The sequence below is a fragment of the Nyctereutes procyonoides genome, unplaced genomic scaffold (genome assembly GCF_905146905.1).
Source record: "Nyctereutes procyonoides isolate TBG_1078 unplaced genomic scaffold, NYPRO_anot_genome, whole genome shotgun sequence".
Taxonomy (NCBI): domain Eukaryota; kingdom Metazoa; phylum Chordata; class Mammalia; order Carnivora; family Canidae; genus Nyctereutes; species Nyctereutes procyonoides.
Genome location: NW_026575044.1, coordinates 43307996 through 43332985, shown reverse-complemented (window position 1 = coordinate 43332985; position 24990 = coordinate 43307996). Strand labels below are relative to the sequence as shown.

The window sequence follows — 24990 nt, the reverse complement described above, 5'->3', positions numbered from 1 at the left end:
TGGGTAAAAGACAAAGCTTACAGACCACACAGGACAGGATTCTGGGGCAGGGCAGTCAGCACTATTATCTCCCTCCCAGCATATGTGGGAAAATGCAAATGAGGAAATTACTTCATGGGCTAAAGAGAATTTTAATTGCTCTCTACTGTGATCAGATCTTAATGATTTCCTGTCAGAAGTTTTTCCTTCTAAGACACCATGGGGGAGTCTGGTAATCAGAGGAAGGCATCTATTTTATTCACCCCAGTATTTAGGGTCCCACATCAACAATAGAGCCCTCACATCTTATTACTGCTTACATGTTGGAATATGACTAAATGTGCCCCTTCTCTTGTTCCCTTTTAGGATTTCCAATGAACACTCCCCCAAACTCCAGATCCGGAGTCATAGTTACCTGAGGGCAGTAAGTGAAGTCTCCATCAACCGAAGCCTGGACAGCCTTGACCCTGCTGGCCTGCTTACATCACCAAAGTTCCGCTCTAGGAATGAGAGCTACATGCGAGCCATGAGCACCATCAGCCAGGTGAGCACCAAGGCTGTGGGCCATTCCCTGCATCAGGGTTAGTGGAAACAGGGCATGAAGTTAAGGGGCGGCCACTTACAAAGTAAACCACTGATGGATCAGCTAGGAAGCTCAATCAAAATGCTACACATTCAGCTACAACAAGCACCTGGTATCAACAGTCCACCAGCAGGGAAGGGGTCCTCTGCAGATAGATAAAGGACACTGGAGCAAGTCCATGGAAATTCATCAGCAGTCAGTACCAGCAAAATTGCCATTAAGAAGTTGATGGATGGGGCAGCCCTGGTGGTGCAGCGGTTTAGCACCGCCTGCAGCCCAGGACGTGATCCTGGAGACCCTGGATCGAGTCCCACGTCAGGCTCTCTGTATGATGCCTGCTTCTCCCTCTGCCTGTGTCTCTGCCTCTCTCTCTCTCTCTCTCTCTCTCTCTCTCTCTGTCTCTATGAATAAATAAACAAAATCTTTAAAAAAAAAAAGTTGATGGATGATGTTTGTAAAGATGTTTGAAGGATAGGACAGAGTAGATATTGTTGGCAAAACCATGGTGGTATCTAATCATAAAAGTAAAAGTATTGACCAGGTCATCAAGATAGGGCCCCAGGGACAGAAAGTGAGATACAATCTACTTATTGCAACTGGGTCCCAGGTGAACATTGTGTCTTGGTAATGAGACAAAATCCACTTCTAAGAACTGGTAGGCCTGAAAGGGGATTAAGACTCAATGAAGTTGGGGCACCTGGGTGGCTCAGTGGTTCAGCTTCTGCCTTAGGCTCAGGGTGTGATCTCAGGGTCCTGAGATCAAGTCCCCCATCAGGGTCCCCATAGGAAGCTTGCTTCTCCCTCTGCCTATGTCTCTGTGTCTCTCATGAATAAATAAATCTTAAAAAAAAAAAAGACTCAATAAAGGCAATGTAATGCTATATCCAAAATATTCAGCTGAAGGTCCCCTCAGAATATGGGAGAGGGCTGGGCTACCTAAGATCAGGGGCAGAAGACCTGGGACTCCTGGGGGTTCTGATCCTGCAGTTTTTAGGGGGCCACCAGAGGAGCCAGTGGTGCCCCAGGGGCTGGCTTCCTCTGGGAGCACAAAGAGTAGTTTTTTAAATGATGCGTAGGAACTCTGAATTTAAATTTCTATCACAAAAATAACTACTATTATATCAGCTAGTATTTATTGAACAGAACACTGGACCAGATCATACAAGTTATTCAGCAATGAACAGTACAAAATCCATTCCCACCAAGAGCTTATAAGAGAACACACAAAAAAGATAAAAGTGCTATCATAATTATTATTTACTTGAACACCACAAAACACTCTGAGGTAGGTAGGGCAATTATTAATAACAAGAGGCACCATTATTGGGTCAGACACTCAGTGAATTGCTTTATATTTTCATATTATTTTATAAAACACCCTGTAAGATATGTAAGTAACCAGATGTCAAATGGGACTTTGTGGCCACAAAATAGTCAACAAGGTTCTGAAACTAAGGAGAAAAAAAGAACTCAGGATTCTAAAGAGAGTTTCTAGGCATCCAATCTAGGAATATACATTTTAACAAATATTTCAATAGATTCTAATGAAATAGTATTTGATCTGAACTTTGAAAAAATGTTTCCTTAAAGCATATTCAAGGAATAGCGAAAATTCTAATTTTGTTGAAGTGCAGAATACTTGTAGAGGCAGCAATGGGAAATCTGTCCTGAATTTTGCCATGAATATATCTTTTGAATTTTCTTTCTTTCTTTTTCTTTCTTTCTTTTTTCTTTCCTTCTTTCTTTGAGAGCAAGAGCAGAGTGAGAGAAAGAGAGAGCACGAGCAGAGGGGAGGGGTAGAGGGAGAAGCAGGCTCTGCTGAGCAAGGAGCCAGATGCCAGGCTCCATCCCGGGACCTTGGGATCTGAGCTGAAGGCAGAGACTTAGCCAACTGAGCCACCCAGGTGTCCCTCCCTGGGTTTATTTTTTAATGCATGGTTTTGCATGCCAGGCCCAGGGGACTGGACTTAATTTATTAGAAATGAGATTGATTATAGATTATTAAAACTTCAGCTTTTAACCTGGCAAGAGATATGATCAGAACTTTAATGTGAGATAATTCATATGGAAACAACATAGGAAAGATGAGAGGATAAATGGCTAGAACTAGAAAAGCCAGTTTGGAAGACATTGTGATCATCAAGGTGAGAATTAATGCTACTAGCAGTGCTGCTGCAAATGGTGATAGCGATGATGAAGATGGTGGTGGTAATTGTGGTGATGAGGAGGAGGATGGCGGTAAGGGCAGTAGTGATGGTAGGGGTGAGGATGATGGTATTGGTGATGGTGGTAAGCCAAGCACTGAAGTTGAACAATAGGCTGAGAACTGAAGCACCTCTGATCTATCAGAGTGAGACCCTGAAATAAGATCACTGCTCTTACTCTGCCCCTACCTTCAAAATAGAGCTCTTTACTCTAAATGCATTGCTGAAGAGAAAGGCAGGGGCAATAACAAGGCCCTGACAGCAGGGCAGAGTGTGAATTGGGGAAAGCTGGCATGGGGGATTCCAATATCTGCCCACTGTACATTTTCTTACTTTAAAGAAGCCTCCAAGAACATGCATGCCTATCTGTGCTAACGCTGTCCAAGGATACTACCCCAACTCTCAGGGAAATAATTGGTGCCTCATTTGGTAAAATTTTAACTTGTTTGTCATTACTTTTCTCACAATAAGCAATATGTTTAAAATTTCTTTGAGCTTATGTTTATTCCAGACAGCCTTCATAGTCACAAAGCCTTCTGGAAATATAAATTAGTCTATAAATCCAGCTGTCATACATGTAGAATTCATCAGTAGGTTTAAAAAAAATTGTTGGAAAATATTGATACCCATTCACTGCTTTCATAATTTTATGTATTTACATTTTAAATCATGCTAGGAAAAACATACCACTTCCCCCATCAGGACATTGCATCTACACAACTGCCTGACTTTAGTCCCTGTGCCACAGATCTGACTTCCTGAAACAATCTCATGTCCTAGTGATAGCTTAGTAAGATATCAACAAACCAGAGACACATGCAGGGCCCTGACGCTAGAGCAGGTCAAGTTCTGCAATTCTGTGGTATAATCATTTAGCCTTAAGTAAAATACAGAAAGAATAGGCATCCTAAATGGATTCCTAATGATACATCATTTTTCTAGTCCCATATTTCAATTTTCAAGTAAAACAATATATTTAAGGATAATTTCAAACTATTGCAGTCCCAACATTGTCATTATTCAAAGGAAAATAGTTCCCTCTTCAAAGCAATACTACCATATATATTCTAGACTTTTCAAAAAGTGGTCAGCTTCTATGATGTTGGGGATATTCTCTCTTCTAGATCTTTAGTAGCAGCTCTAATAGTATATAATTTAAATGCATTATATCCTCCCCCTCCTTTTAAAACCTGATATATTATTCATCAGAGTCTCCTAGAAAGATCAGAGTAAAATGTTGTAAGCCAAGATATTGGTCTAGAATAACTAAATTGTTTGTTCCTGCCATTCATACCTCATAGAAGTAAAATATCCCTAAAAACAGATTGTGTTTGCATGGTATAGAAAAACGGAACTTGTTTATATTTATTCTCTTTCTATATTTTGTTCTATATATATAATAAAATGGGGACTTTTAAAAAAAAGATCTTATTTATTCATGAGAGACACAGAGAGAGAGAGAGAGAGAGAGAGAGAGAGAGAGGCAGAGACACAGGCAGAGGAAGAAGCAGGCTCCATGCAGGGAGCCCAACATGGGACTTGATCCCGGGACTCTGGGATCACACCCTGGGCTGAAGGCAGACACTTAACTGCTGAGCGACAAAGGTGTCCCAAAATGGGGACTTTTTAAAACAGTCCCCATGAGAAGAAAGAATTTTTAGAAGTCACATTTTAAATATATATATATATTTGGTATAATAACAGTCATTTCCAAATTAGCCTAATGTATGTCTTCTTTTTTTTTTTTTAAGATTTTATTTATTTATTCCTGAGAGACACAGAGAGAGAGGTAGAGACACAGGCAGAGGGAAAAGCAGGCTCCATGCAGGGAGCCCAATGTGAGACTTGATCCCAGGACTCCAGGATCACACCCTGAGCCAAAGGCAGACACTTAACTGCTGAGCCACACAGGCATCCCTGTCTTCATTAATTTCAAGACCAATTCTCAAATATCTTCATCTAGAATGGTAAACTAGAAGCCAACAGACATTTTTGTCTGGCAATGGGTTGAATTTCTATATCATTTTTTTAAGTGAATAGGCAGTTATGCTCAGGGGTACTTGTGACTTAGACCATCCCTTCATTGTATATATACAAAGAAATACTCAGATGAATTAAGTGTCTAGGAATACAGTCAGGAACAGAATCTAGAAACCCAAGTATCCTGACCTCTCACTGATAAGTTTCTTCAGTACCTACTGTATGGGGGGTATTGATAGCAACAATATTGTTAATAATAGTAGTAATAATGGAAATGATAACAATGGACTAGTCATCATATATTGCTTACCTGTTACATACAAGAAGCTTTTTATATTATCTTAATTTCATATCAACTATAAAAAATATCATTTCTTAATCTATGAAATTCAGTCTTAGACAATTGAAGTAAATTGTTTCATTCTTCCCACTACACTATCTCTAACATCCATTATTTATGGAGTGTCTACCATGTGCCTAGAAATATAATATGCATTTTGAATATTTTATTTTTACCCTTTAAGCCTCCATAGGAGATAGGTATCATTGTATCCATTTTACGGGTGAGGAAAGTGAGGATTAGAGAATTCTAGCAAATTGCCCATGATCTAGTAGAAAGAGCATTAAACTACACCTGAGGCACCTGGGTAACTCAGTCGGTTGAGCCTCCAATTCTGGACTTGGGCTCAGGTCATGATCTCAGGGTCATGGGATAGAGTCCCACATTGGGCTCTGCACTCAGCATGGAATCTGCTTGTCTTGCTCCCTCTATTCCTCCCTAGCCAGTGTTCTCTCTCTCTCTCTCTCTCTCTCTCTCTCAAATAAATAAAATCTTTAAATAAACTACTCCTTCCTATGTAATAAATTCAAATTAGATCTCAAATCTAAACAATAACACAAAATGACAAAAATTAAAATTAGGAAAATATGTGTATGATTTGGGGTAGTAATTAAATAACTTTTAATAAAATACGAATTCCAGGAAACAAAGTAAAAGATTAGCATCTATTCTAACTAAAAACTAAATATTTTTGTGTGGCAAAAGATATCATAAAGTTAAAATGCAATTGTTGGGGGGATATTTAAACATACCAAGAATAGCTTCCAGTTGCCTAAAGTATTTCTACCAATAACTATGAAAAGATAAACAGCCTAAAAGAATGTGGGGCAAACATGCAGAAGAATGAAACTGGACCATTTTCTTACACCATACATAAAAATAAACTCAGAATGGATGAAAGACTTAAATGTGAGACAGGAATCCATTAAAATCCTAGAGGAGAACACAGGCAGCAACCTCTTTAGCCTCAGCCACAGCAATGTCTTGCTAGAAATGCCTCCAAAGACAAGGGAAACAAAGGCAAAATTGAATTATTGTGACTTCATGAATATAAAATCTTTTGCACAGCAAAGGAAACAATCGACAAACCAAAAAACAAGATATTTGCTAGGAGAAGATATTTGCAAATGCATTTTTAGATAAAAGGCTAGTACCCAAAATCTATAAAGAACTTATCAAACTTGACACCCAAAAAAAACAATCCAGTCAAGAAATGGATAGAAGACATGAACAGACATTTCTCCAAAGAAAACATACAAATGGCTGACAGACATGTGAAAAAATGCTCACCATCACTCAGCATCAGGGAATTACAAATCAAAATCACAATGAGATACCACCTCACACCAGTCAGAATGGCTAAAATTAACAGATCAATAAACAACAAATGTTGACGAGGATGTGAAGAAAGGGGAACCCTCGTACACTGTCGGTGGTAATGCAAACTGGTGCAGCCACTCTGGAAAACAGTATGGAGGTTCCTCAAAACGTGAAAAATTGAGCTACCCTATGATCCGGCAGTTGCACGACTGGGTATTTATCCCAAAGATACAAATATAGTGATCCAAAGGTATACCTGCACCCCAGTGTTTATAGGAGCAATGTCCACAACAGTCAAACTATGGAAAGAGTCCAGGTGTTCATTGATACATGAATGGATTAAAAATATGTGAGATTATATCTATCAGATGTTTTATATATATAATATATATTACAGATTAAAAATGTGAGATTATATCTATCAGATATATTATATATATATATGTATATATATTACACACACAGACAAACCCACAATGGAATACTACTCAGCCATCAAAAATGAAATCTTCCCATTTGCAACAACATGGATGGAACTAAAGTGTATTATTCTAAGCAAAATAAGTCAATCAGAGAAAGACAATTATCATATGATTACTCATATGTGGAATTTAAAAAACAAAGAACAGAATCCTAGAGGAGATGAGGGAAAAATAAAACAAGATGAAATCAGAGATGGAGACATACCAAAATAGTCTCCTAATCATAGGAAACAAGCTAAGGGTTGCTGGAGGAGAGGTGGTTGAGAGGAGGGGGTAACTGAGTGATGGGCATTAAGAAGGGCATGTGAGCACTGGGTATTATATAAGAATGATAAGTCACAAAACTCTACCTCTGAAATTAATAGTATTCTGTATGTTAATTAATTGAATTTAAAGAAAAAAGAAAAATTGAAGAAAAAAATGTGGGGCAAAACTTATAAAAATAGCAAATCAGAGGGAAAAATACAAAGATGAGTAAATATAAGGAAAAATGTTTATGTACACTAGTAGGCTGATAAATAGAAAAAGCACAATATCATTTTTGACCTATAAGAGTTGCAAAAACTGCTAATATGCAGTTCTAGTGACCATGCAGAGAAATGAGCTCTGGATTCTTGCTGTTTGTGGTGAACTGCTGCAATTGGAAGTAAGTTGATAAAATCTTCAAAATGTAAAACATATTTTTTGGCACAAGAATACCATTTTTGGGACTCTATAATACAGAAATAAAAGTACCAATATATAAAGATAAATACACAAGAATGTTGGTCATAGCACAGTCTCCAAGGACATATCTGAATCATCATCCACAAAGGAGTAGTTGAATAAATTACAGTATAATCATTGTAGACAGTATTATGGTGGCAGTGACAGTGTTTGAATTTCCCTGAGTATCCATATAAAAAGAGAGCAGCTAGGTAGAAAAACCAAAAAGGCATGGAGAACACTTATAACAAAGTGAGGTATAACAAGATATTCCATGAACCCAAAATACAAGTGGGTGAGAGCAAACCACAAGTAGCCATAACCCTGCATTGCATCCACATCTGTGTAGGAAGACATACAGGGAAACAATGACTTGTGACAAGCTTGAGCATAGCAAGACAAAAGAGCAACAGGTATTCACTGGAAAGTTCAGGGCACCTATTTGAGAACAGCAGCTGAAATGGAGAGGGATGTGACTTCTCTAATAGCAGATAAATTCAAGGAGCCTGAAGTAAATTCAAAGAAGACTGGGGCAATCTGAGCCCATATGTACATTGGAAACTAACCAACCAATGTTTCCTTCCAGAGCAGGGCCCAGGGCTGAAAAGAAACAGATGGGAATGGAATCAAGTCTGAGCAAGTTAGAGACAATAGCAAAGAAGAAAAGAAAAGGCCCAGGCGAAGGTTGAGGAGAGGAGCAAAAGAATCAGGAAATCTCAGAAAGCTTAAATAAGTAAATAAATAAAATTAAAAATAAAATAAAATAAAATAAAATAAAATAAAATAAAAAGACAAAGTCCTGGGAATCTGGGGAGATATTTTGACTACATCCACCCTCTCAAGATCAGAAGAACTGATTTTGCATTCAAAGTCACTTATCAGAAGAAAAGACAATAAAGAACAGGGTAACATTCCTACAGAAAATGAAAGCATGTAGAAAGACATACCACAAAATAAATCAAAATTCTAACACACTACAGTTGACCTTGAACAACATGGGTTTGAACTGTGTGGGTCCACTTATATGTGGATTTTTTTCAATAAATATAGTGCTATATTGTAATTGTATTTTTTCTTCCTTATGATTTTAACAACATTCTCTTCTCTAGCTTATTTTATTGTAAAAACATAGCTTATCATACATATAAGATACAAAATACATGTTAATCAATTGTTTATGTTATCAGTAAAGATTCTAATTATTAACCAGAAGGACAAGCAGACTGCACTGAGTACACAGTGCAGAGCCCAACACAGGCCTCTATCCCAGGAGCCTAAGATCGCAACCTGAGCCAAAATCAAGAGTCGGATGCTAAACTGACTGCCCCACCCTAATGCCCCTATATGTGGATTTTCAAGTGTGCAAGAGTGGCAAGTAGATGCCCCAACCCCCGTGTTATTTGCTCAAGGGTCAACTATATTTTAAAATGCACTAAACTACATTAAGAACATGATATAGGATATGAAAGAAAAAGATATATCTTAATTTCAAAATTTTAAAAATGATGTCACAAAACCCAGGAAAGAATTAGAAGTAAAAGAAAAAATCATTTCAGAAATGAAGATTACACTAGAAGGACTATAGAATCAAGTGATGGGAGACACTTCATACACTAAGAAAAACAGAATCTAAAAAGCAGGGAAATATTTAAAATCAAAAAGAAATGAAGAGGTAAAAAGAATTCAAGAGACATTGATAAATATTTTGGGCAAATATTGAACATATAAATAACAGACCTCCCTGAAGAAGAAAAACTAATGGAAAGAACCATTAAAGAAAACTTTAATGAAACAAAAAGATGTTTCAAAATTACATCTGAGATTGACCTGAGATTGACCCAAAATAATAACTGAAACATAGTCTAATAAAATTAGAGGACTCTGATTTCAAACAAAACAAAATAAAAACAAAGTTCTTTGGACTTCTAGACAGAAGAGCAAGTGACTTAAAAAGAACAAAAATTGATGAATCCCTAAATTCTACTCCTGAAACCAATATTACGCTATATGTTAACTAACTAGAATTTAAATTAAAATTTGAAAGAAAAAAATTCTCATCAGATTCTTTAACAATGGTTTATGACAAAAGAAAACTGAGTAACATTTATATTCAAGAGCGCAAAATGTGAAAAGATTTTACACCCTCAAAAAACTGACTTTCATATAAAAGGCATAGGCAAACTATTATAAGCATAAATGAACATAAGAAACATCATTTCCATGAGCCCAACCTGAGGAATCGACTAGACAATGAGCTTTAGACAACCCCTATGACCAGACATAAGAACTAGTGATGAATAGGTGTATGGACTTATTTCTGGACTCTCGATTCGGTTTCATTGGTCTATATGTGTCTTTATGTCAATGTGAAACAGTTTTGATGATTGTGGCTTTGCAGTAAGTTTTGAGATCAGGAAGTGTGAGTCCTCCAGCTTCATTCTTTACCAGTCTTGCTTTGGAAATTATGATGCATCGATGTATTTTTCTCATGTTTTTTTATTCTTGGAATTCTTTGAGCTTCTTGGATTTTAATATCTGACTAGTGGGAGTTCCAGAAAAAATAAATAAAAGGAATGCAATTGCTAATGAAATAATTCAAGAAATGGTCCCAGAACTGAAAGACATGATTTTGCAGATTGAGAGCGCCTACCCAGTACCCACCTCAATTGTTCTTTGTTTTGGTTTCTTTTAAAGATTTTATTTATTTATTCATGAGAGACAGAGAGAGGGAGGCAGAGACACAGGCAGAGGGAGAAGCAGGCTCCATGCAGGGAGCCCGATGCGGGACTCAATCCTGGGACTCCAGGATAACGCCCTAGGCCGAATGCAGGCACTAAACCCCTGAGCCACCCAGGGATCTCCTACCCACCATAACTGATGGAGAAATATGCACATAGGGAACATCATAGTAAAATGTTAGCTCATTTGGGACAACAAAATCCTAAAAAGCTTTCAAAAGGGGGTGAGAAAAAAACAGTTCATATGGAAAGTCTCAGGAATGAGAAGGGCATTCACTTTCCCAAACTCTAGCATATATGAAGGCTAAGAGATAAGGAGCAAAGCCTGAAAACATGGGAAAGAAGGGATCCAGACTAGAATCCTGAATGCAAACACACTCTTCCTTAACAGTGGGGGTGGAATACAGACATTTCCATCAATGTCAGATGGCCCCCTTGTCCAGGAAAGCACTGGAAGATGTGTTCCACCAAAAAGGACAGAATAAAACAAGGAAGAGGAGACAGAGACTCTACCACAGTCAAGATAATGAAGGGCACCCCCACAGTGATAGGGAAGAGAGCTCCCAGGACAGCAGTGTGCTTGGCAGCCATAGATTGCAATAGGGAAACAGAGGCCCCAAGGGTAATGCTTTAAAGGCAAGAAGGAAACCACATAGGTTATCAGAGGTCTATGAACGTAGCAACCATTCACATAAGCAAGTTTTTGGGAATATGGATGCAAATACCGTAAGATCCAGCTGGAACAATTAAAAGTGATTGCCTCTGGGGAGGGAGAATCTGGACGGGGCAGGAGGGTGGCGGTGAAAAGTAAGGTGGGTCAGGGATTTGCTCTTTTCCTTTATAAGCCACCTAGAACTATTTGACCCATAGATTTTGAAAAAGAATAATCTGTCTATATGAAAAGTGTAGTGGCAAGCATTAAATATATGTTTATAAGAGACTAAATGAGGGCTAAAGCAGGAGATAACATGTAGGTTATGTGCTCTGCAATGTAAATACAGTACAACTGTTTTAAATGAGGAAAGAATGGAGAGTGCATACATACCCACAGAGGAATTGTTAACTGTTTCCAATATTGACATGGGCACGGTATTATTCGTGTGCTGAGATGGTTATGTATATGTTATGGAAGAAACAAATGAATAATTGTAGACTATCGCAATACTATCATTCCCTATGCCCCCCGAGAATAGAGATTTTAGTATGAGATCGAGGCATAAGGATAAATATAATCTAGAAGACTACCTGAGTGTCAAGCATCTGCCTTCAGCTCAGGTCACGATCTCAGGGTCCTGGGATTGAGCCCCACATCAGGCTCCCTGCTCAGGGTGGAAACTGCTTCTCTCTTTCCCTCTGCCTGCCTCTCCCCCTGCTTGTGCTCTCTCTCCTTCTGTCAAATAATAAATAAAATCTTTAAATAGATAGATTAGATTAAAACTCTGCAATCTGAGTTTTAATTGGACATATTCACTAGGTACTTCCACTGAAAGACCTAGTTTTGCCCACTGAACAGTGACCAAACCAGTAGCAATGACAATGAAGCTTCCTGGTGCCCAGACTGTGTTCTTGTGATACATTTCCCACTGAAAGAAGAAGGGCTTTTTGAAAAAATACTGATTCCAGGACCAAACAGGAAAGATTTAAGATGAGTTTAGAATGCCTTGACATACCTGCTATCAAGGACTATCAAGCTATCAAAGACTACTAGTTTCTTGTCAAAAAGATTCAGGAGTCAACGTAAGAGGCTCCTACCAGTTAAAAATAAGACAAATTTGAGTTCAAATTTGAAGTGAATTTAAAACCATGAAATATTTTTTAAATCTATGAGTTCATTTTGATATTTTGAAAAATTAATTGATCACCTTTGGTAGATAAGAGGGAAAATTTTTATTATCTTGAAAATAAACAAGGGGGAAAAAAACAAACATTTATTCTCCCATTTCTATATGACCTAAAACACTGAATAACCAAATAATGTGAGAGGAAGCGTTTATTTATTAAAATGTTCCATCTAGTAACTTTTACAGTAATGACGGAATTAGAATATCACCATTTTACAACTCCCAGTGAATTGATGGATGTAGGCTTGGAGCACAAATGACTCCTAACAACATAAAAAGAGAGACACCAGACATAATGTGTCTCCTGATAAAAGAACACATGACCTCTAGTCTTGCCAAAGGGATTGAATCTGAATCTTATAAAGCCCCCGGATCTAGCTTACAGTTTTCAGGAAAAAGACAGGCGAACATGCTAAATCCTACCATGAGTATGAAATCAGCAAATCCAGACTGTAGGAAGCTTTACAGGTCAAACAACCCAGATGCTTACTAAATAAATTGTAATTCAAAAAATGGGTAGGAGATAGGGCATCTGGGTGGCTCATTGGTTGAGCTTCTATCTGCCTTTGGCTCAGGTCATGATCCTGGGGTCCTGGGATCAAGTCCCGCATCGGGCTCCCCGAAGGGAGCCTGCTTCTCCCTCTATGTCTCTGCCTCTCTCTGTGTGTCTCTCATGAATAAATAAATAAAATCTTTTTTAAAAAATGGGTGAAGGGAGACCTGTATGTTAAAAGTGAATTAAAAGATATATAGAACTTTTTAAAAGGGTATAACTAAACTATAGGGTCCAGGGATACACATGAGTGAAAAAAAACTCAAGCATTTCCTTATGAAAATAATTCTTTACATTATTATTTATTGTAATAAATACATTTATTATTTATATAATACATTTATTATTTATATAATAATCTTACATTTACATAATTTATAAAAATTTATATTTCTTATACAAAATTATTCTTTATAAAGATAAAACTCAATGTAGTGTTACTTTTGGAGGAAAGATGGGATTATCGTTAGGGTAGAACATATAGAGTTTCTGGAATGCCTGGAAAAGCTCTTTCTTGATCTAGGTAGTGGTTACAATGGTGTTTACCTTATTATAATTAATGAAGTTATAATTTATTTTGTGTGGTTTTCTGTATTTATATATAGTAGGAACAAAAGATTAGAAGAGAATGAAGGAGAATCCTATTAAGATATAAGTTTAATATAGAAGGTTAAGTGGCAAGAAAACAGAATGCAGAATTATATTTACTTTATGGTCCAATTTTTATGAACAACAGGAGAGGGGGCATATATACCCTCTGAGCAGACAGGGAAAATTGCTTGCTAGGGGAAAATCTAATAAAGTATATATGTATGTATGTATGTATGTATGTATACACTCACACGTAAATACAGTTTTACTTTGAAATTATTTCAAGTTCACAGAAGAGTTCCTTGTAAAATGTATTTTACATCCTTGTCCCAGATTCATATTCAAATTCCTTTGGGCTCATTTGCTCACTTTCTCAATCTTGTAGTTTGTGGCAAATAGCACGTCCCTTTACCTGTGAAAGCATTTCCAAGTATTTCCTAAAAACAAGGAGATATATGTGTACTTAATTTTTTAATATGGACACATACAATTATTATCCTTGAAAACATAGAGGGATTTTATGTCAAATTAGATAAAATATGTGAAAACGCTATTTTATGCTTCAAAGAATCATTAAAAAATATATCTCTGTCTACTTGATATGCCTAAAGGTAATTAATTGGTCACCTCTATCTTAAGTTTAAAGCAATTTGCCATCATCAAAGTATATCCTCAGATAACTCAAAATGAAGAAACAGTCAATAATTGCAATCATTTTCAGTATTTGCTCTAAGCTTGCTTATGGTCTAATCTGCTAAATCCTTTTTTAATCTGCTAAATTCTTAATTACTCATTAATATTAGGGAAACTAAACATAAAGGTCTAGAGGGTGGCAGAAATATGACGAATGCTCCCCTACCTATCAAACCAGATAGGTATGAGAAAAATTGCGAGAAATTAACGGGAGCACCTGGTCTGGTGTATTTGTTTTCTTTTTTAGGTGGTGCTCAGACCCAATGAAAGTCATGTACCGAGGAATATAAGTAAATAAAAACTAATTTCCTCAAAACAGCAAAGACTTCGTTTGGCAGATTTTAAGACACAGAATTTGTGAACCCTATCAGCTTTGTATACAGAAGGAAACTTCTTTAGATAGTGTGTAGATTGAAAATCCCCATAGCGCTTCTCAAGATTCTGACATATCTGGGTTTGGTCTATTTTTGTGCAGAAGGAGAGTCTCTCGCCAGAAAATATAGGGCCTGTTTCCATACTTTGCACTAAACGAAGCTGCTTTCGACGCTGGAAATATTTGACAAGCCAGTCACTTCCATAGCACGAGCATAAAAATACTAGTTTCTCAAATGCTTCTGCTTAGGAGCGTTGCGCTGAAATACCCAAACTCTGACGGTGGACTGCTGAACTTGTTCCCCAGGTGCGTGGGTCAGCAACGGGAAGTAGCGCCTGGGCAGGCCCTGGTGGAGACTTGCGAGCCCCACGCTTCCTCCACTGGGAAAATGACGCTCTTTTTTCTTTAAAATTGAATCGACGGTGTGAGGTCACAAAGGAGATGCAGTTCCACTGTGGAGGGTAGCACAGAGGGGAGAAGATGCTTTGGGGTTCAACGCGTCTCTCGGGGGCAAGGGCTGGAGGGTGCGGCTTGGAGCTGCGGGGGACGGGCTGCTCCTGGGGGGAGAAGGAGTCACGGCCCCGGGTCTGCCCACAGGTGAGCGAGATGGAGGTGAACGGGCAGTTTGAGTCGGTGTGCGAGTCGGTGTTCAGCGAGCTGGAGTCGCAGGCGGTGGAGGCGCTGGACCTGCCCATGCCCGGCTGCTTCCGCATGCGGAGCCACAGCTACGTGCGGGCCATCGAGAAGGGCTGCTCGCAGGACGACGAGTGCGTGTCCCTGAGGTCCTCCTCCCCGCCGCGCACCACCACCACCGTGAGGACCATTCAGAGCAGCACCGGTGAGTGAGCGCGGGGCCGTCCCCGCCCCCCCACCCCGGGACCGCCACCCGGGGCCACCGGGCCACCGCAGGCCTGGCTCTGAGCCCCGCTGCGGCTCGGCTGTCCCAGAAGACTGCACACGGTGTCCTCGCTGTCGCCGGGCAGTCGCCAGTAACGAAATACCCCCTGTGCCCTACAGAGAACGGTTTTGCCTCCTCCCCAGGCTTGGGCCGCCTTCACAGTCCTCTCTGCCTCCACCTCTGGCATCAACAGAGAAACTTCAACTGCAGATCCAGAAGGGACAGCGCCAAGGGGGCAGGTGGGGTCTCCCCAAGATCCCCACACAGCTGTCCCAGCAGCCAGCAAACACATCCCACCAACTCCTGCTGGCCACAGTCAGGCTCTGACCTTTAGGGGTGACCCTTAAGCAAATCGGTTCCCCCCATTGCTGAGCATCCCACAGTCAGAATGCCTTTTTTTTTTAATTGCAAGATATCCACAAAATGACAACCCCCCCAAAGACCTGAAATATCACTAAGAAAATAAGGAAGAAACAGATGATCCAGATATATTAGTTGAACATCTAATGAGTTTTCTTTCATTATAATGAAGACAGATTTCATTATTTTAAAACCTTTTGTCATATGTATACATCACTTCCTTTTCCTTCTAACGTACAGTTCAGTTGATGCCGTTGAACTGTATTTTTATCAGATTTTAAGCAGAGAGGCACGGAAGAGTTTTACTGGTTTCCATGACACCGAAACCTGCATAGAAATATAGCTATGGGTTATATATGCCAACGTGTGTGTGTGTTGGAGGTTTTTTATAATATTTGGGTCCAAGAAGAGAATCCCCTCCATCTTAACTAGGCTTAACTATATGATTGAATTCAGTGTAACTCCAATACAGAGTAGTTCTACAGGAAGATATCAAACCTAGAGTCGTGGTAAATAATAATGAATAAATTACAAGGAAAAGCTTGTGCCAGACTATTGCAGCATTTAATTTTAATTCTAAGTGCATCAAATGCCAGTAATTATCATTCAGCCTAGAACTTTTGCAGGCTTGGGGAGTAATAGGTCCTCAAACCTGAATTAAAACCCTACTAACGAGAGATGTGGAGTTGAGGTAGCAATGTGTAAGAAACCATTAGAGGTTAAACACGGAGAGTTCATTCTTGACCAACGCAAGCTACGATATCAGGATCAAAGAAAGGGATGCTTCCAGAGAGTGCACAGACTCCAAGGCTCTACAGGGAGCCAGCAACTCTGTCCTCAGCTGGCTGGCTCCAGCCAAATGGTGGATGTGCATTCTTGCTCATCAGGAAATTCTACAAGAACAGCCACAGATGAGGTTAACAAATAAGGTTGACTTATAAAGTGACAAAAAAAAATTTTTTTCAATCATCCATGGGCATATTTCTGTGTTGTGTTTATGTTCATGCAGTAACTGTAATTTGAAGATCTGCCCTGTGCCTATAGCGTATCACTGTCTCTTCTTGTCCCATTTTCACCCCCACCCCACGCTTTCCCACCATCTAGTCTACTGCTCGCTCTAACAGTCTCGCCGCCTGCCAGCTGTTCTCCTGTGCTGAAATCGCTCGTTAAATACACAGTATGCACCTCCTTGCCCAGAAGTGCCAGGGGAAGGAAAAGAGCCACCGGCTGTCTCCTTCCCCCTGGAGGAGCAGTGCCGTGGATAAAGCGGCAAGAAACTCCAGGACAGCTTTTTTTCTGCTCCCCTCTCAGAGGATTTGTGCCTTTGTCCTTTGAGAGACAATTTGCTTACACCTCCTACTGTCAGTTCTTGTGCTGTGCTCTTCACCCCACATGCCAGGACATCTGGCTTTTCTGAGACCTTTCCCAGATACTTGGGAGATTCCTGGAGTTCCAACAATAGGGTTGCTAGATCACATCCAGGGTTACATTTGAATTTCAGATAGTGAATAATTGTGTAGTGTATATATCAAAGTTGCACGTGGCATACTTACACTATAAAATTATTTGTGATTTGCTGAATCTGACAAGCCTATCAGAGAAGATGAGTAGAATCTGGGAGGGTGTTGCTCCTTTTAGAATATAAATTGATTAGTAGGTCTTTAGCTGGGGACCCTATGAGGAGGAACACCCAAAAACAGAGAGGGGTAAATGAAAATATAAGAGGTGATTGCATCGCTTCTTCTGGGTTTCTGTGTGTCTCATCCTAAGAACTAGGCTACATCCGGCTGCCTGCAGCTCTGAGGGTGGGAAGGCTCCATGCTTGGCCGCAGCTGCAGAGGGGCAGGGGCAGGAAGACATGACCTGCCCTGGGAGTGGTAAAGCATAAAATACCAGATTTTTGCACAAGGCAGCTGATGACTTCACCCTTCATCAAACTAAACATTATGATAGATGATCTTTACAGTCATGGAAAAATTAACAAGTTAAGGACTAAAACATTGTACTAGCTTCTAAGTAGGCCCATCAAACATTTTACGAATCTGGCCTTAAGGATTCTAATGTCACTGTTCAGTTTTTCTATGCCATAAATTTGTTCTTTTAAAAAAATCATTATTTTAGGATATAAATAAGGTTCTGTGCCATTCATTCTACCCTCTCTCATTACTCCTGTGTCTCTTCTCTCTTTCACGCCCCCACTTTTCGTTGCCTCTCACATGATCTCAGTACTAGCATATCAATTTTCTTCTTCTACTGCTTTCCTTATTACACTGAATCAAATATAATTTCCTGTAGAAAACACGGAAAAATCTACTTTCTCATAAAACCTACTAATTTTTGACAGAATGTGCTCATTTGTGGAAATCAGGAAATTACTTTGCTCTAATTTTAACCATTTCCCCCATGCACACAGGTCAAATTTACATCCGTGTTCAGTAGGACATGACGTAGATTTCTCCTTTTGCTTCTCTTCCTTTGCTCATTATTCTTGGATACTCACAACAGATTCTATTTTTCCTAAACTTCCCTTTGCTTGAATAAAGTTCTTCTGTTTTGTCAACTGCAGTTATTAGCTGTAACTTTTCCCCCACAACAATGCACATGCTGAGTCTTTGATTTCTGTGTCGGTCCATTCTAATTGTTCAAATTGTCAAAATATATTAGCTTTTCTCTTCTAGCCTTGTCTATTATTCATATTAGCAAAATTAAATCATAGACAAAAATCCACAAAAATATCTGCCACCATGTGAGAGTGTCACGAGGATGTGCTCAGCCAAAAGTGGCCCCAAGGACCCCCTAAACAATGTGAGGAAGAATGGCAATTCATCCCAGCAGATCAGGGCCAATTAGGAACAGAGTTATAGAGTGACTTATAGCTACACTTCTTTTAGGTTCTTTTGGTTTATTAACGTTTTGGCCTATGTAACTATGATAGAATTTTATATTCTTTCAGCCTGTCATCCGCTTCAAGCACTCAGATATCTCTCCATCTAATAAATTCAACAAGCTTTTATATAAACCGCTGTACACAGGACTATTAGACTAGGATTAGAGCTACTGTAAGGAAGTACAGTTTAATGGTGGAGCAATTAACCTCAGGACTGTGGGAAAACAAGCAACCTTACCTCAGTTGCCTGAATATTTTAGGTAAAGGTAGAACTAGATGCTGGAAATATAGTCGAACATTCACTTCAGAATATTGTATTAAACTTGCTTCATGTGGAATATACCAAGTTAATTGTATGTGTTAAGAAGAATTTTTCTTGTTGCTTCCTACACTGAGCTTCTACCATCTATCAAAGTCATTAGGACATTGTAGCAAAGACAGACAGACTTGTATCTGGTGAACAAGCAAAAACATTGTATGATAATCATCAGTAGATACAGACACACACTTGGTCAGAAAGGACAAAAAAATATGCTTTTGTAGTGGTTACCCAGCAAATAGTAGGTGAAAGAATCAGGTAGAAGGGACAAAGGGAAATTTTTAAATAGGCATTACTTTTTGTGATTTTAAAAGCCAATATAATATTTGATTAAAAATTATACTGTGATATAAATCAGCAAACTATCATGATATGGAATTCTGGGGTTTTTTTCCAGAAAAGCATTTTTTTTAATTAGATCTTTTCAAAGAAGCTTTAGGTAGCAATAGCACAATTTTTATAAAGAGGTTGATTTGCCACCCAGTGCCTCTTAACTTTTGGCGTTATTTGCTCTACTCTTTTTTTTATTAGGGAAAGCCTTAAAAGTTAGTGGAGTTGAACTGATTTCCTTTCCTGCAAGAAGCTCCCAGAAAGGTCAGCAAGACCTTCCTTTGCTCATTATTCTTGGATACTCATAACAGATTCTATTTTTCCTAAACTTCCCGGAAGTTAGGATAAAGCATCTTCCCAGGCCAGCAGCCAGTGTCCTCCAGCCAGGGAGTCAGTGCAGTGTGCCCTCCTGGGTGTGGCTTGAGGCCACAGTAACACCAATATTTACACTTTTTTTAATGAGATCATATTTTCCCTTAAATTGACACATTCTCTTCCATAATCCTACTTCACAGTCTATCATTGCTGCCAGTTCTGACCCACCTACTCAAGTTCTTGCTCAGTTCAGCAAAAGCAGGTACCCTTTATTCAGCTGAGGTCCAAGATCACCTTCCAAGAGTTTTCCCACTTGCTTGAGTCTTCACCCCCAAACAGCCATCCCACCCAGGATACCAAAGCTACTTTCATGCGCCCTACCTTTGTACACCTTCGTTCCCATACATTCTGCTCCCCACCCACCCCCAACAACAAAAATCCTTAATGCGCAAAATCTTGAACAGAATGACATTAAGGCAATAATTTGTATTTGCAACACACATAGTAGGCATTCAATAATGGAGGAAGGGGTAGAGAAGGTGCAAAAAAATACTTGTTTTTATCGCAGTATAATTGACATATTACATTGTGTAAGTTTAAGATGAGCTACCTGTTGATTTGATACATTTATATATACTGCAATATGATTACCACAGCATTAGCTAACATCTCCATCAAATCACATCATTATCATTTATCTTTTGTGGCAAGAACATTTGAGATCCAGTCCTTCAACAACTTCGAAGTATATAATACAGCATTGTTGACTATAATCACTTTGCATCAGATCTCCACAACTTATCTTCTAACTGCAAATTTGTGCTTTTGACCAACATCTCAATTCCCCCACCCCCTAGCCCCATAATCACTATTCTGCAGTTTCTACTAGTTCAGTTTTTTTCTGATTCCACATATAAATGACATCATGCAGTATTTGTCCTTATGTGATGTATTTCCCTCAGCATAATGCCCTCAGGGTCCCATCCATGTTGTCACAAATGGCAGGATTTCCTTCTTTCTTGTAGCTGAATAATATTTTACTATATATATAAACCACATCCTCATTCATCCATTGATGGACTTAGGTTGTTTCCATATCTTGGCTATTGTTAATAACAAATAGCAGAAAAAATACTTACAGACCTCACAAACTGCATGTTTGGTGATTGGATAATCAAGATAACTTTCCTTGGGAAATAGCATTGCTATTAAGACAAATTGAATCATAAAATATTAACAGAAGAAACTTCTACATCATCTAGTCTAGGGATCTGCAAACTACAATCTACGAGCCAAATCCAACCCCTCTGCCTATTTTTATAAAATTTTATTGGCACAAAGTCACACTTATTTGTTTACTATTTTCAGTTGCTGCTTTCACTCATTAACAGTAGAGTTAAGTAATTGTTGCAGAGAGACTGTAAGGCCCAGAAAGCCAAAAATATTTACTATCTGAGTCTTTACTAGAAAAGGGTACCACCCTTGATCTAATCCATTGACCCCTTTTTAACATAAGAAAGCTAAGGTGGGCTTCTGACTAGAGGCAAAGTCAGAATAAAACCCCCTGGTCTTCCAGCCATAGCCCTTTACTCGTTTGGATCCCAGCTCTTTAAGTTATTCATTGCTTGATTATAAAGTTAATCCGAACTCATTTTCTTTATGTGTAAAATGAAATTCTAGTGCTGTTTCTCTCGCCAGTTTTAATGACCACTTTTGGAGCATCCTTAGGGTTCAGAGAAACCATACTTCTTTCTACAAGGCATTAATTCAATTAATAGGTTGTATTTATAAAGCAATGAAGGGAAGATTCAGAAATCCAAGGGGGCAGACAGCAGCCAGAAGTGTTTTAAACAAAGAGCCCTTCTTTTCTATTCAAGATAAGATCAAGTAATAAATATTCAAACATAGCCTGGACTAGTTTCTTGTTCCTCTGCTAATGAGGTTCCCTTTCTTGAATTTCTCCAACCATCCAAGTAAAAATGGAGACCATCCACTTCCTCCAACTGAGGAGGCAGTAAATAAATAAATAAGATTTATTATGGCACCACCTTATGCCTCTTATGAGGTAACTTGTCTGGTTTTTATATTTGAGAAAACTGAGAGTGGTAACCTTTGGAAGAATTTTGACTATAACTTTTCCTTTCTTCTATGGGACACTTGAATTGGAATTCCTCTGTATTCCCGTGGAAACATTATGAAGTCATAATGGCTCAGTGGTTTAGCTCTGCCTGCAGCCCAGGGTGTTATCCTGGAAACCCAAGATCGAGTCGCGCGTTGGGCTCCCTGCATGGAGCCTGATTCTCTCTCTGCCTGTGTCTCTGCCCCTCTGTGTGTGTGTCTCATGAATAAATAAATAAAATCTTTAAAAAAAATTTTTAAAAATAAAAGACAAGGCAGTGGAACTCACCCAAACAGAATAGTAAAAAGAAGAAACATACCAAAAGGTCAAGACAGCTTAAGATCTACAGGTCAAGATCAAGTGGAATATTTGCATTATAGAGTTTTCAGCAGGAGAAGAGAAAAGGGGGCAGAAAACTTATTTGAAGAAATAATGGTTGAAAATTTCCTTAACCTAGAGAAGGAAGCAGACATCTAGATTTAGGAAGCCTAAAAAGTTCTAACAAGATGAACCCAAAGAGACTTACACCAAGACACATTATAATTGTCAAGAGCTAAGGATAATAAGATGATCTTAAAAGCAGCAAGAGGAAAACAACTTGTTATATACAAGGAAACCCCCATTAAACTATTAGATTTCTCAAGAGAAACTTTGCAGGCCAGAAGAAGGTGACATAATATATTTAAAGTACTGAAAGGAAAAATACTTTCAACCAAAAATATTCAACCAAGCAAGGTTATCATTCAGAAGTAAAGGAAAGGGAACGAGCTTTCCAGACAAAAACAAACCAAAGCGGTTAATGATAAACTTTTTTTTTAAATTTTATTTATTTATGATAGGCACACAGTGAGAGAGAGAGAGAGAGAGGCAGAGACACAGGCAGAGGGAGAAGCAGGCTCCATGCACCAAGAGCCCGACGTGGGATTCAATCCCGGGTCTCCAGGATCGTGCCCTGGGCCAAAGGCAGGCGCTAAACCGGTGCACCACCCAGGGATCCCCGGTTAATGATAAACTTTAAAAGGAGCTCTTTAAGCTAAAAAGGAGGCACTAATTAGTTACAAGAAAAAAAATTATGAAAGTAAAAATCTCACTTGTAAAAGTAAATATATAGTAAAAGCAGTGAGTTAATCACTTATGAGCTAGTGTGAAGGTTATACGACAAATAGTAAAGGTAACTGAAACTACAATAATTATCAAGGGGTACACAAAATAAAAAGATGTAAAATGTGACAGCAAAAACAAAATGTGAGAGAGGTAAATCTGCTGTCAACTTAAAATAAATTGTTTTTTATATAGGTAGTTGGATATGGGCCTTATGGTAACCACAAGCAAAAACAGATAGCAAATAGAAGATAATGAGAAAAGAATCTAAGCATAATACTATAGAAAGTCATCAAACCACAAGAGAATAAACAAAGAGAAGAAAGGAACAGAGAACTACAAAACAGATTTTTAAAAAAAAAACAATTAAAATAGCAACAAGTACATACTTATCAATTATTACTTTAAATGTAAATTGACTAAATTCTCCTGTTAAAAGACAGAGTGACTGAATGGATTAAAAACATGAGACCCATCTATGTGCTGCCTATAAGTGATTCAATTCAGACAGAGGAGACACACAGACTGAAACTGAAGGGATAGAAAAAGATATCTCAAATGAATTGTAAAGAAAACAGAACTATACTGATATCAGAAAAAAAATGGACTTTAAAACAAAGACTGTAACAAAAGACAAAAATGTGTATTACATAATGATAAAGGAGTCAATCCAACAAAAAGAATTCTTGTAAATATTTAAGAACCCATTACAGGATCACTTAAATAAGTAAATACTAACAGACCATATTGGAGAAATAGACAACAATACGATGATAGTAGGGGACTTTAATACCCCACTTACATCAATGGATAGATCATCCAGATAGAAAATTAATAAGGAAACACCAAAAAAAAAAACACATTAGACCAAAGGGACTTCATAGATACATGCAGGGTTGCCTGGTGGCTCAGATAGTTAAGCATCTGCCTTTGGCCCAAGTCATGATCTCTGGGTTTTGGGATCAAGCCCCCACATCAGGATCTCTGCTCAGCAGGGAATCTGCTTCTCCCTCTCCCTTTCCTCCGGCTCATGTGTACGCGTGTGCACTTTCTCTCTCTGTAGCTTTCTGTCTCAAATAAATAAATAAAACATTCAAAAAAAATAGATACATGCAGAACATTACATCCAAAAGCAGAATACATATTCTTCACAAAACCCATGGAATATTTTCCAGGATAGATTAAATGTTAGACCATAAAACAAGTCTCAAGAAATGCAGGAAGATTAAAATCCTATCAAGCATCTTTTTCAACTACAACAGTATGAAACTAAAAATCAATTACAAGAAAAAAAATGGAAAAATAGAAAATATGTGAAGATTTCTTTCAAAAATATGTGGAGATTAAAAAAATAAAAAAATAAAAATAAAAAAATAAAAAATATGTGGAGATTAAACAACATATTACTGAACAAGAAATGGGTCAAAGAAATCAAAGAAGACATTTAAAAATACCTTGTAACAAATGAAAATAGAAATACAACATTCCAAAATCTATGGGGTATAGCAAAAGCAGTTTTAAGAGGCAAGTTCATGGTGATATAGGCCTACCTCAAGAAACAAGAAAAATCTCAAATAAATAATTTCATTTTACACCTAAACAGAACTAGAAAAGCAAAGCCTAAAATTAGTAGAAGGAAGGGAATAATAATAATCAGGGTCTTTTCTCAAAAAACAATAGGAAAAAAGAAAATCAATGAAACTAAGAGCTAGTCCTTTGAAAATATTTTTTTTAAATCGAGAAGTCTTTAGCTAGATTAATTAAAAACAGAAGCAAGAAGGCTCAATTAAATAAAATCAGAAAGAAAAATTACAACTAATACCAAAGAAATACTAAGGATCATAAGAGACTGTAAACTAAATGATACACCAAACTGAATGATCTAAAAGAAGCAGATAAATTCCTAGAAATTTAGTCTTCCAGACTGAATCATGAGAAAATAGAAAATCTGATAGAGCAATTACTAATAAGGATATTAAATCCATAATCAAAAAACTCTCAACAAATGAAAGTCCAGGACCAACAGTTTCACTGGTGAATTCTACTAAATATTCAAAGAAAATTTAATACCTATCCTTCTCAAACTCCTCTAAAAAACTGAAGAGAAAGCACGCCTTCCAAATTCATTCTAGGAGGCCAGTATCACCTTGATACCAAAACCAGGTAAGGACACCACAAAAAAAGAATACTATAGGCCAATACCCCCTGATAAACATAAAGCAAAAATCCTCAACAAAATATTGGCAAACCAAATTCAACAATATGATCAAATGGGATTT

The 24990-nt window shown here is 38.1% G+C and overlaps 1 protein-coding gene across 11 annotated transcripts in view; it reads left to right on the top strand.

The window, feature by feature from the left end:
* The window catches only part of DLGAP1 (DLG associated protein 1), a 327004-nt gene that overhangs the window by 135431 nt on the left and 166583 nt on the right, over positions 1-24990 (top strand). For all 11 annotated transcript variants that reach the window (XM_055323707.1, XM_055323706.1, XM_055323710.1 and 8 more), the window contains 2 exons: positions 346-523; positions 14980-15220. In XM_055323707.1, coding sequence (XP_055179682.1) covers positions 346-523; positions 14980-15220 — 419 coding nt within the window. The remainder of the gene's footprint in view (positions 1-345; positions 524-14979; positions 15221-24990) is intronic.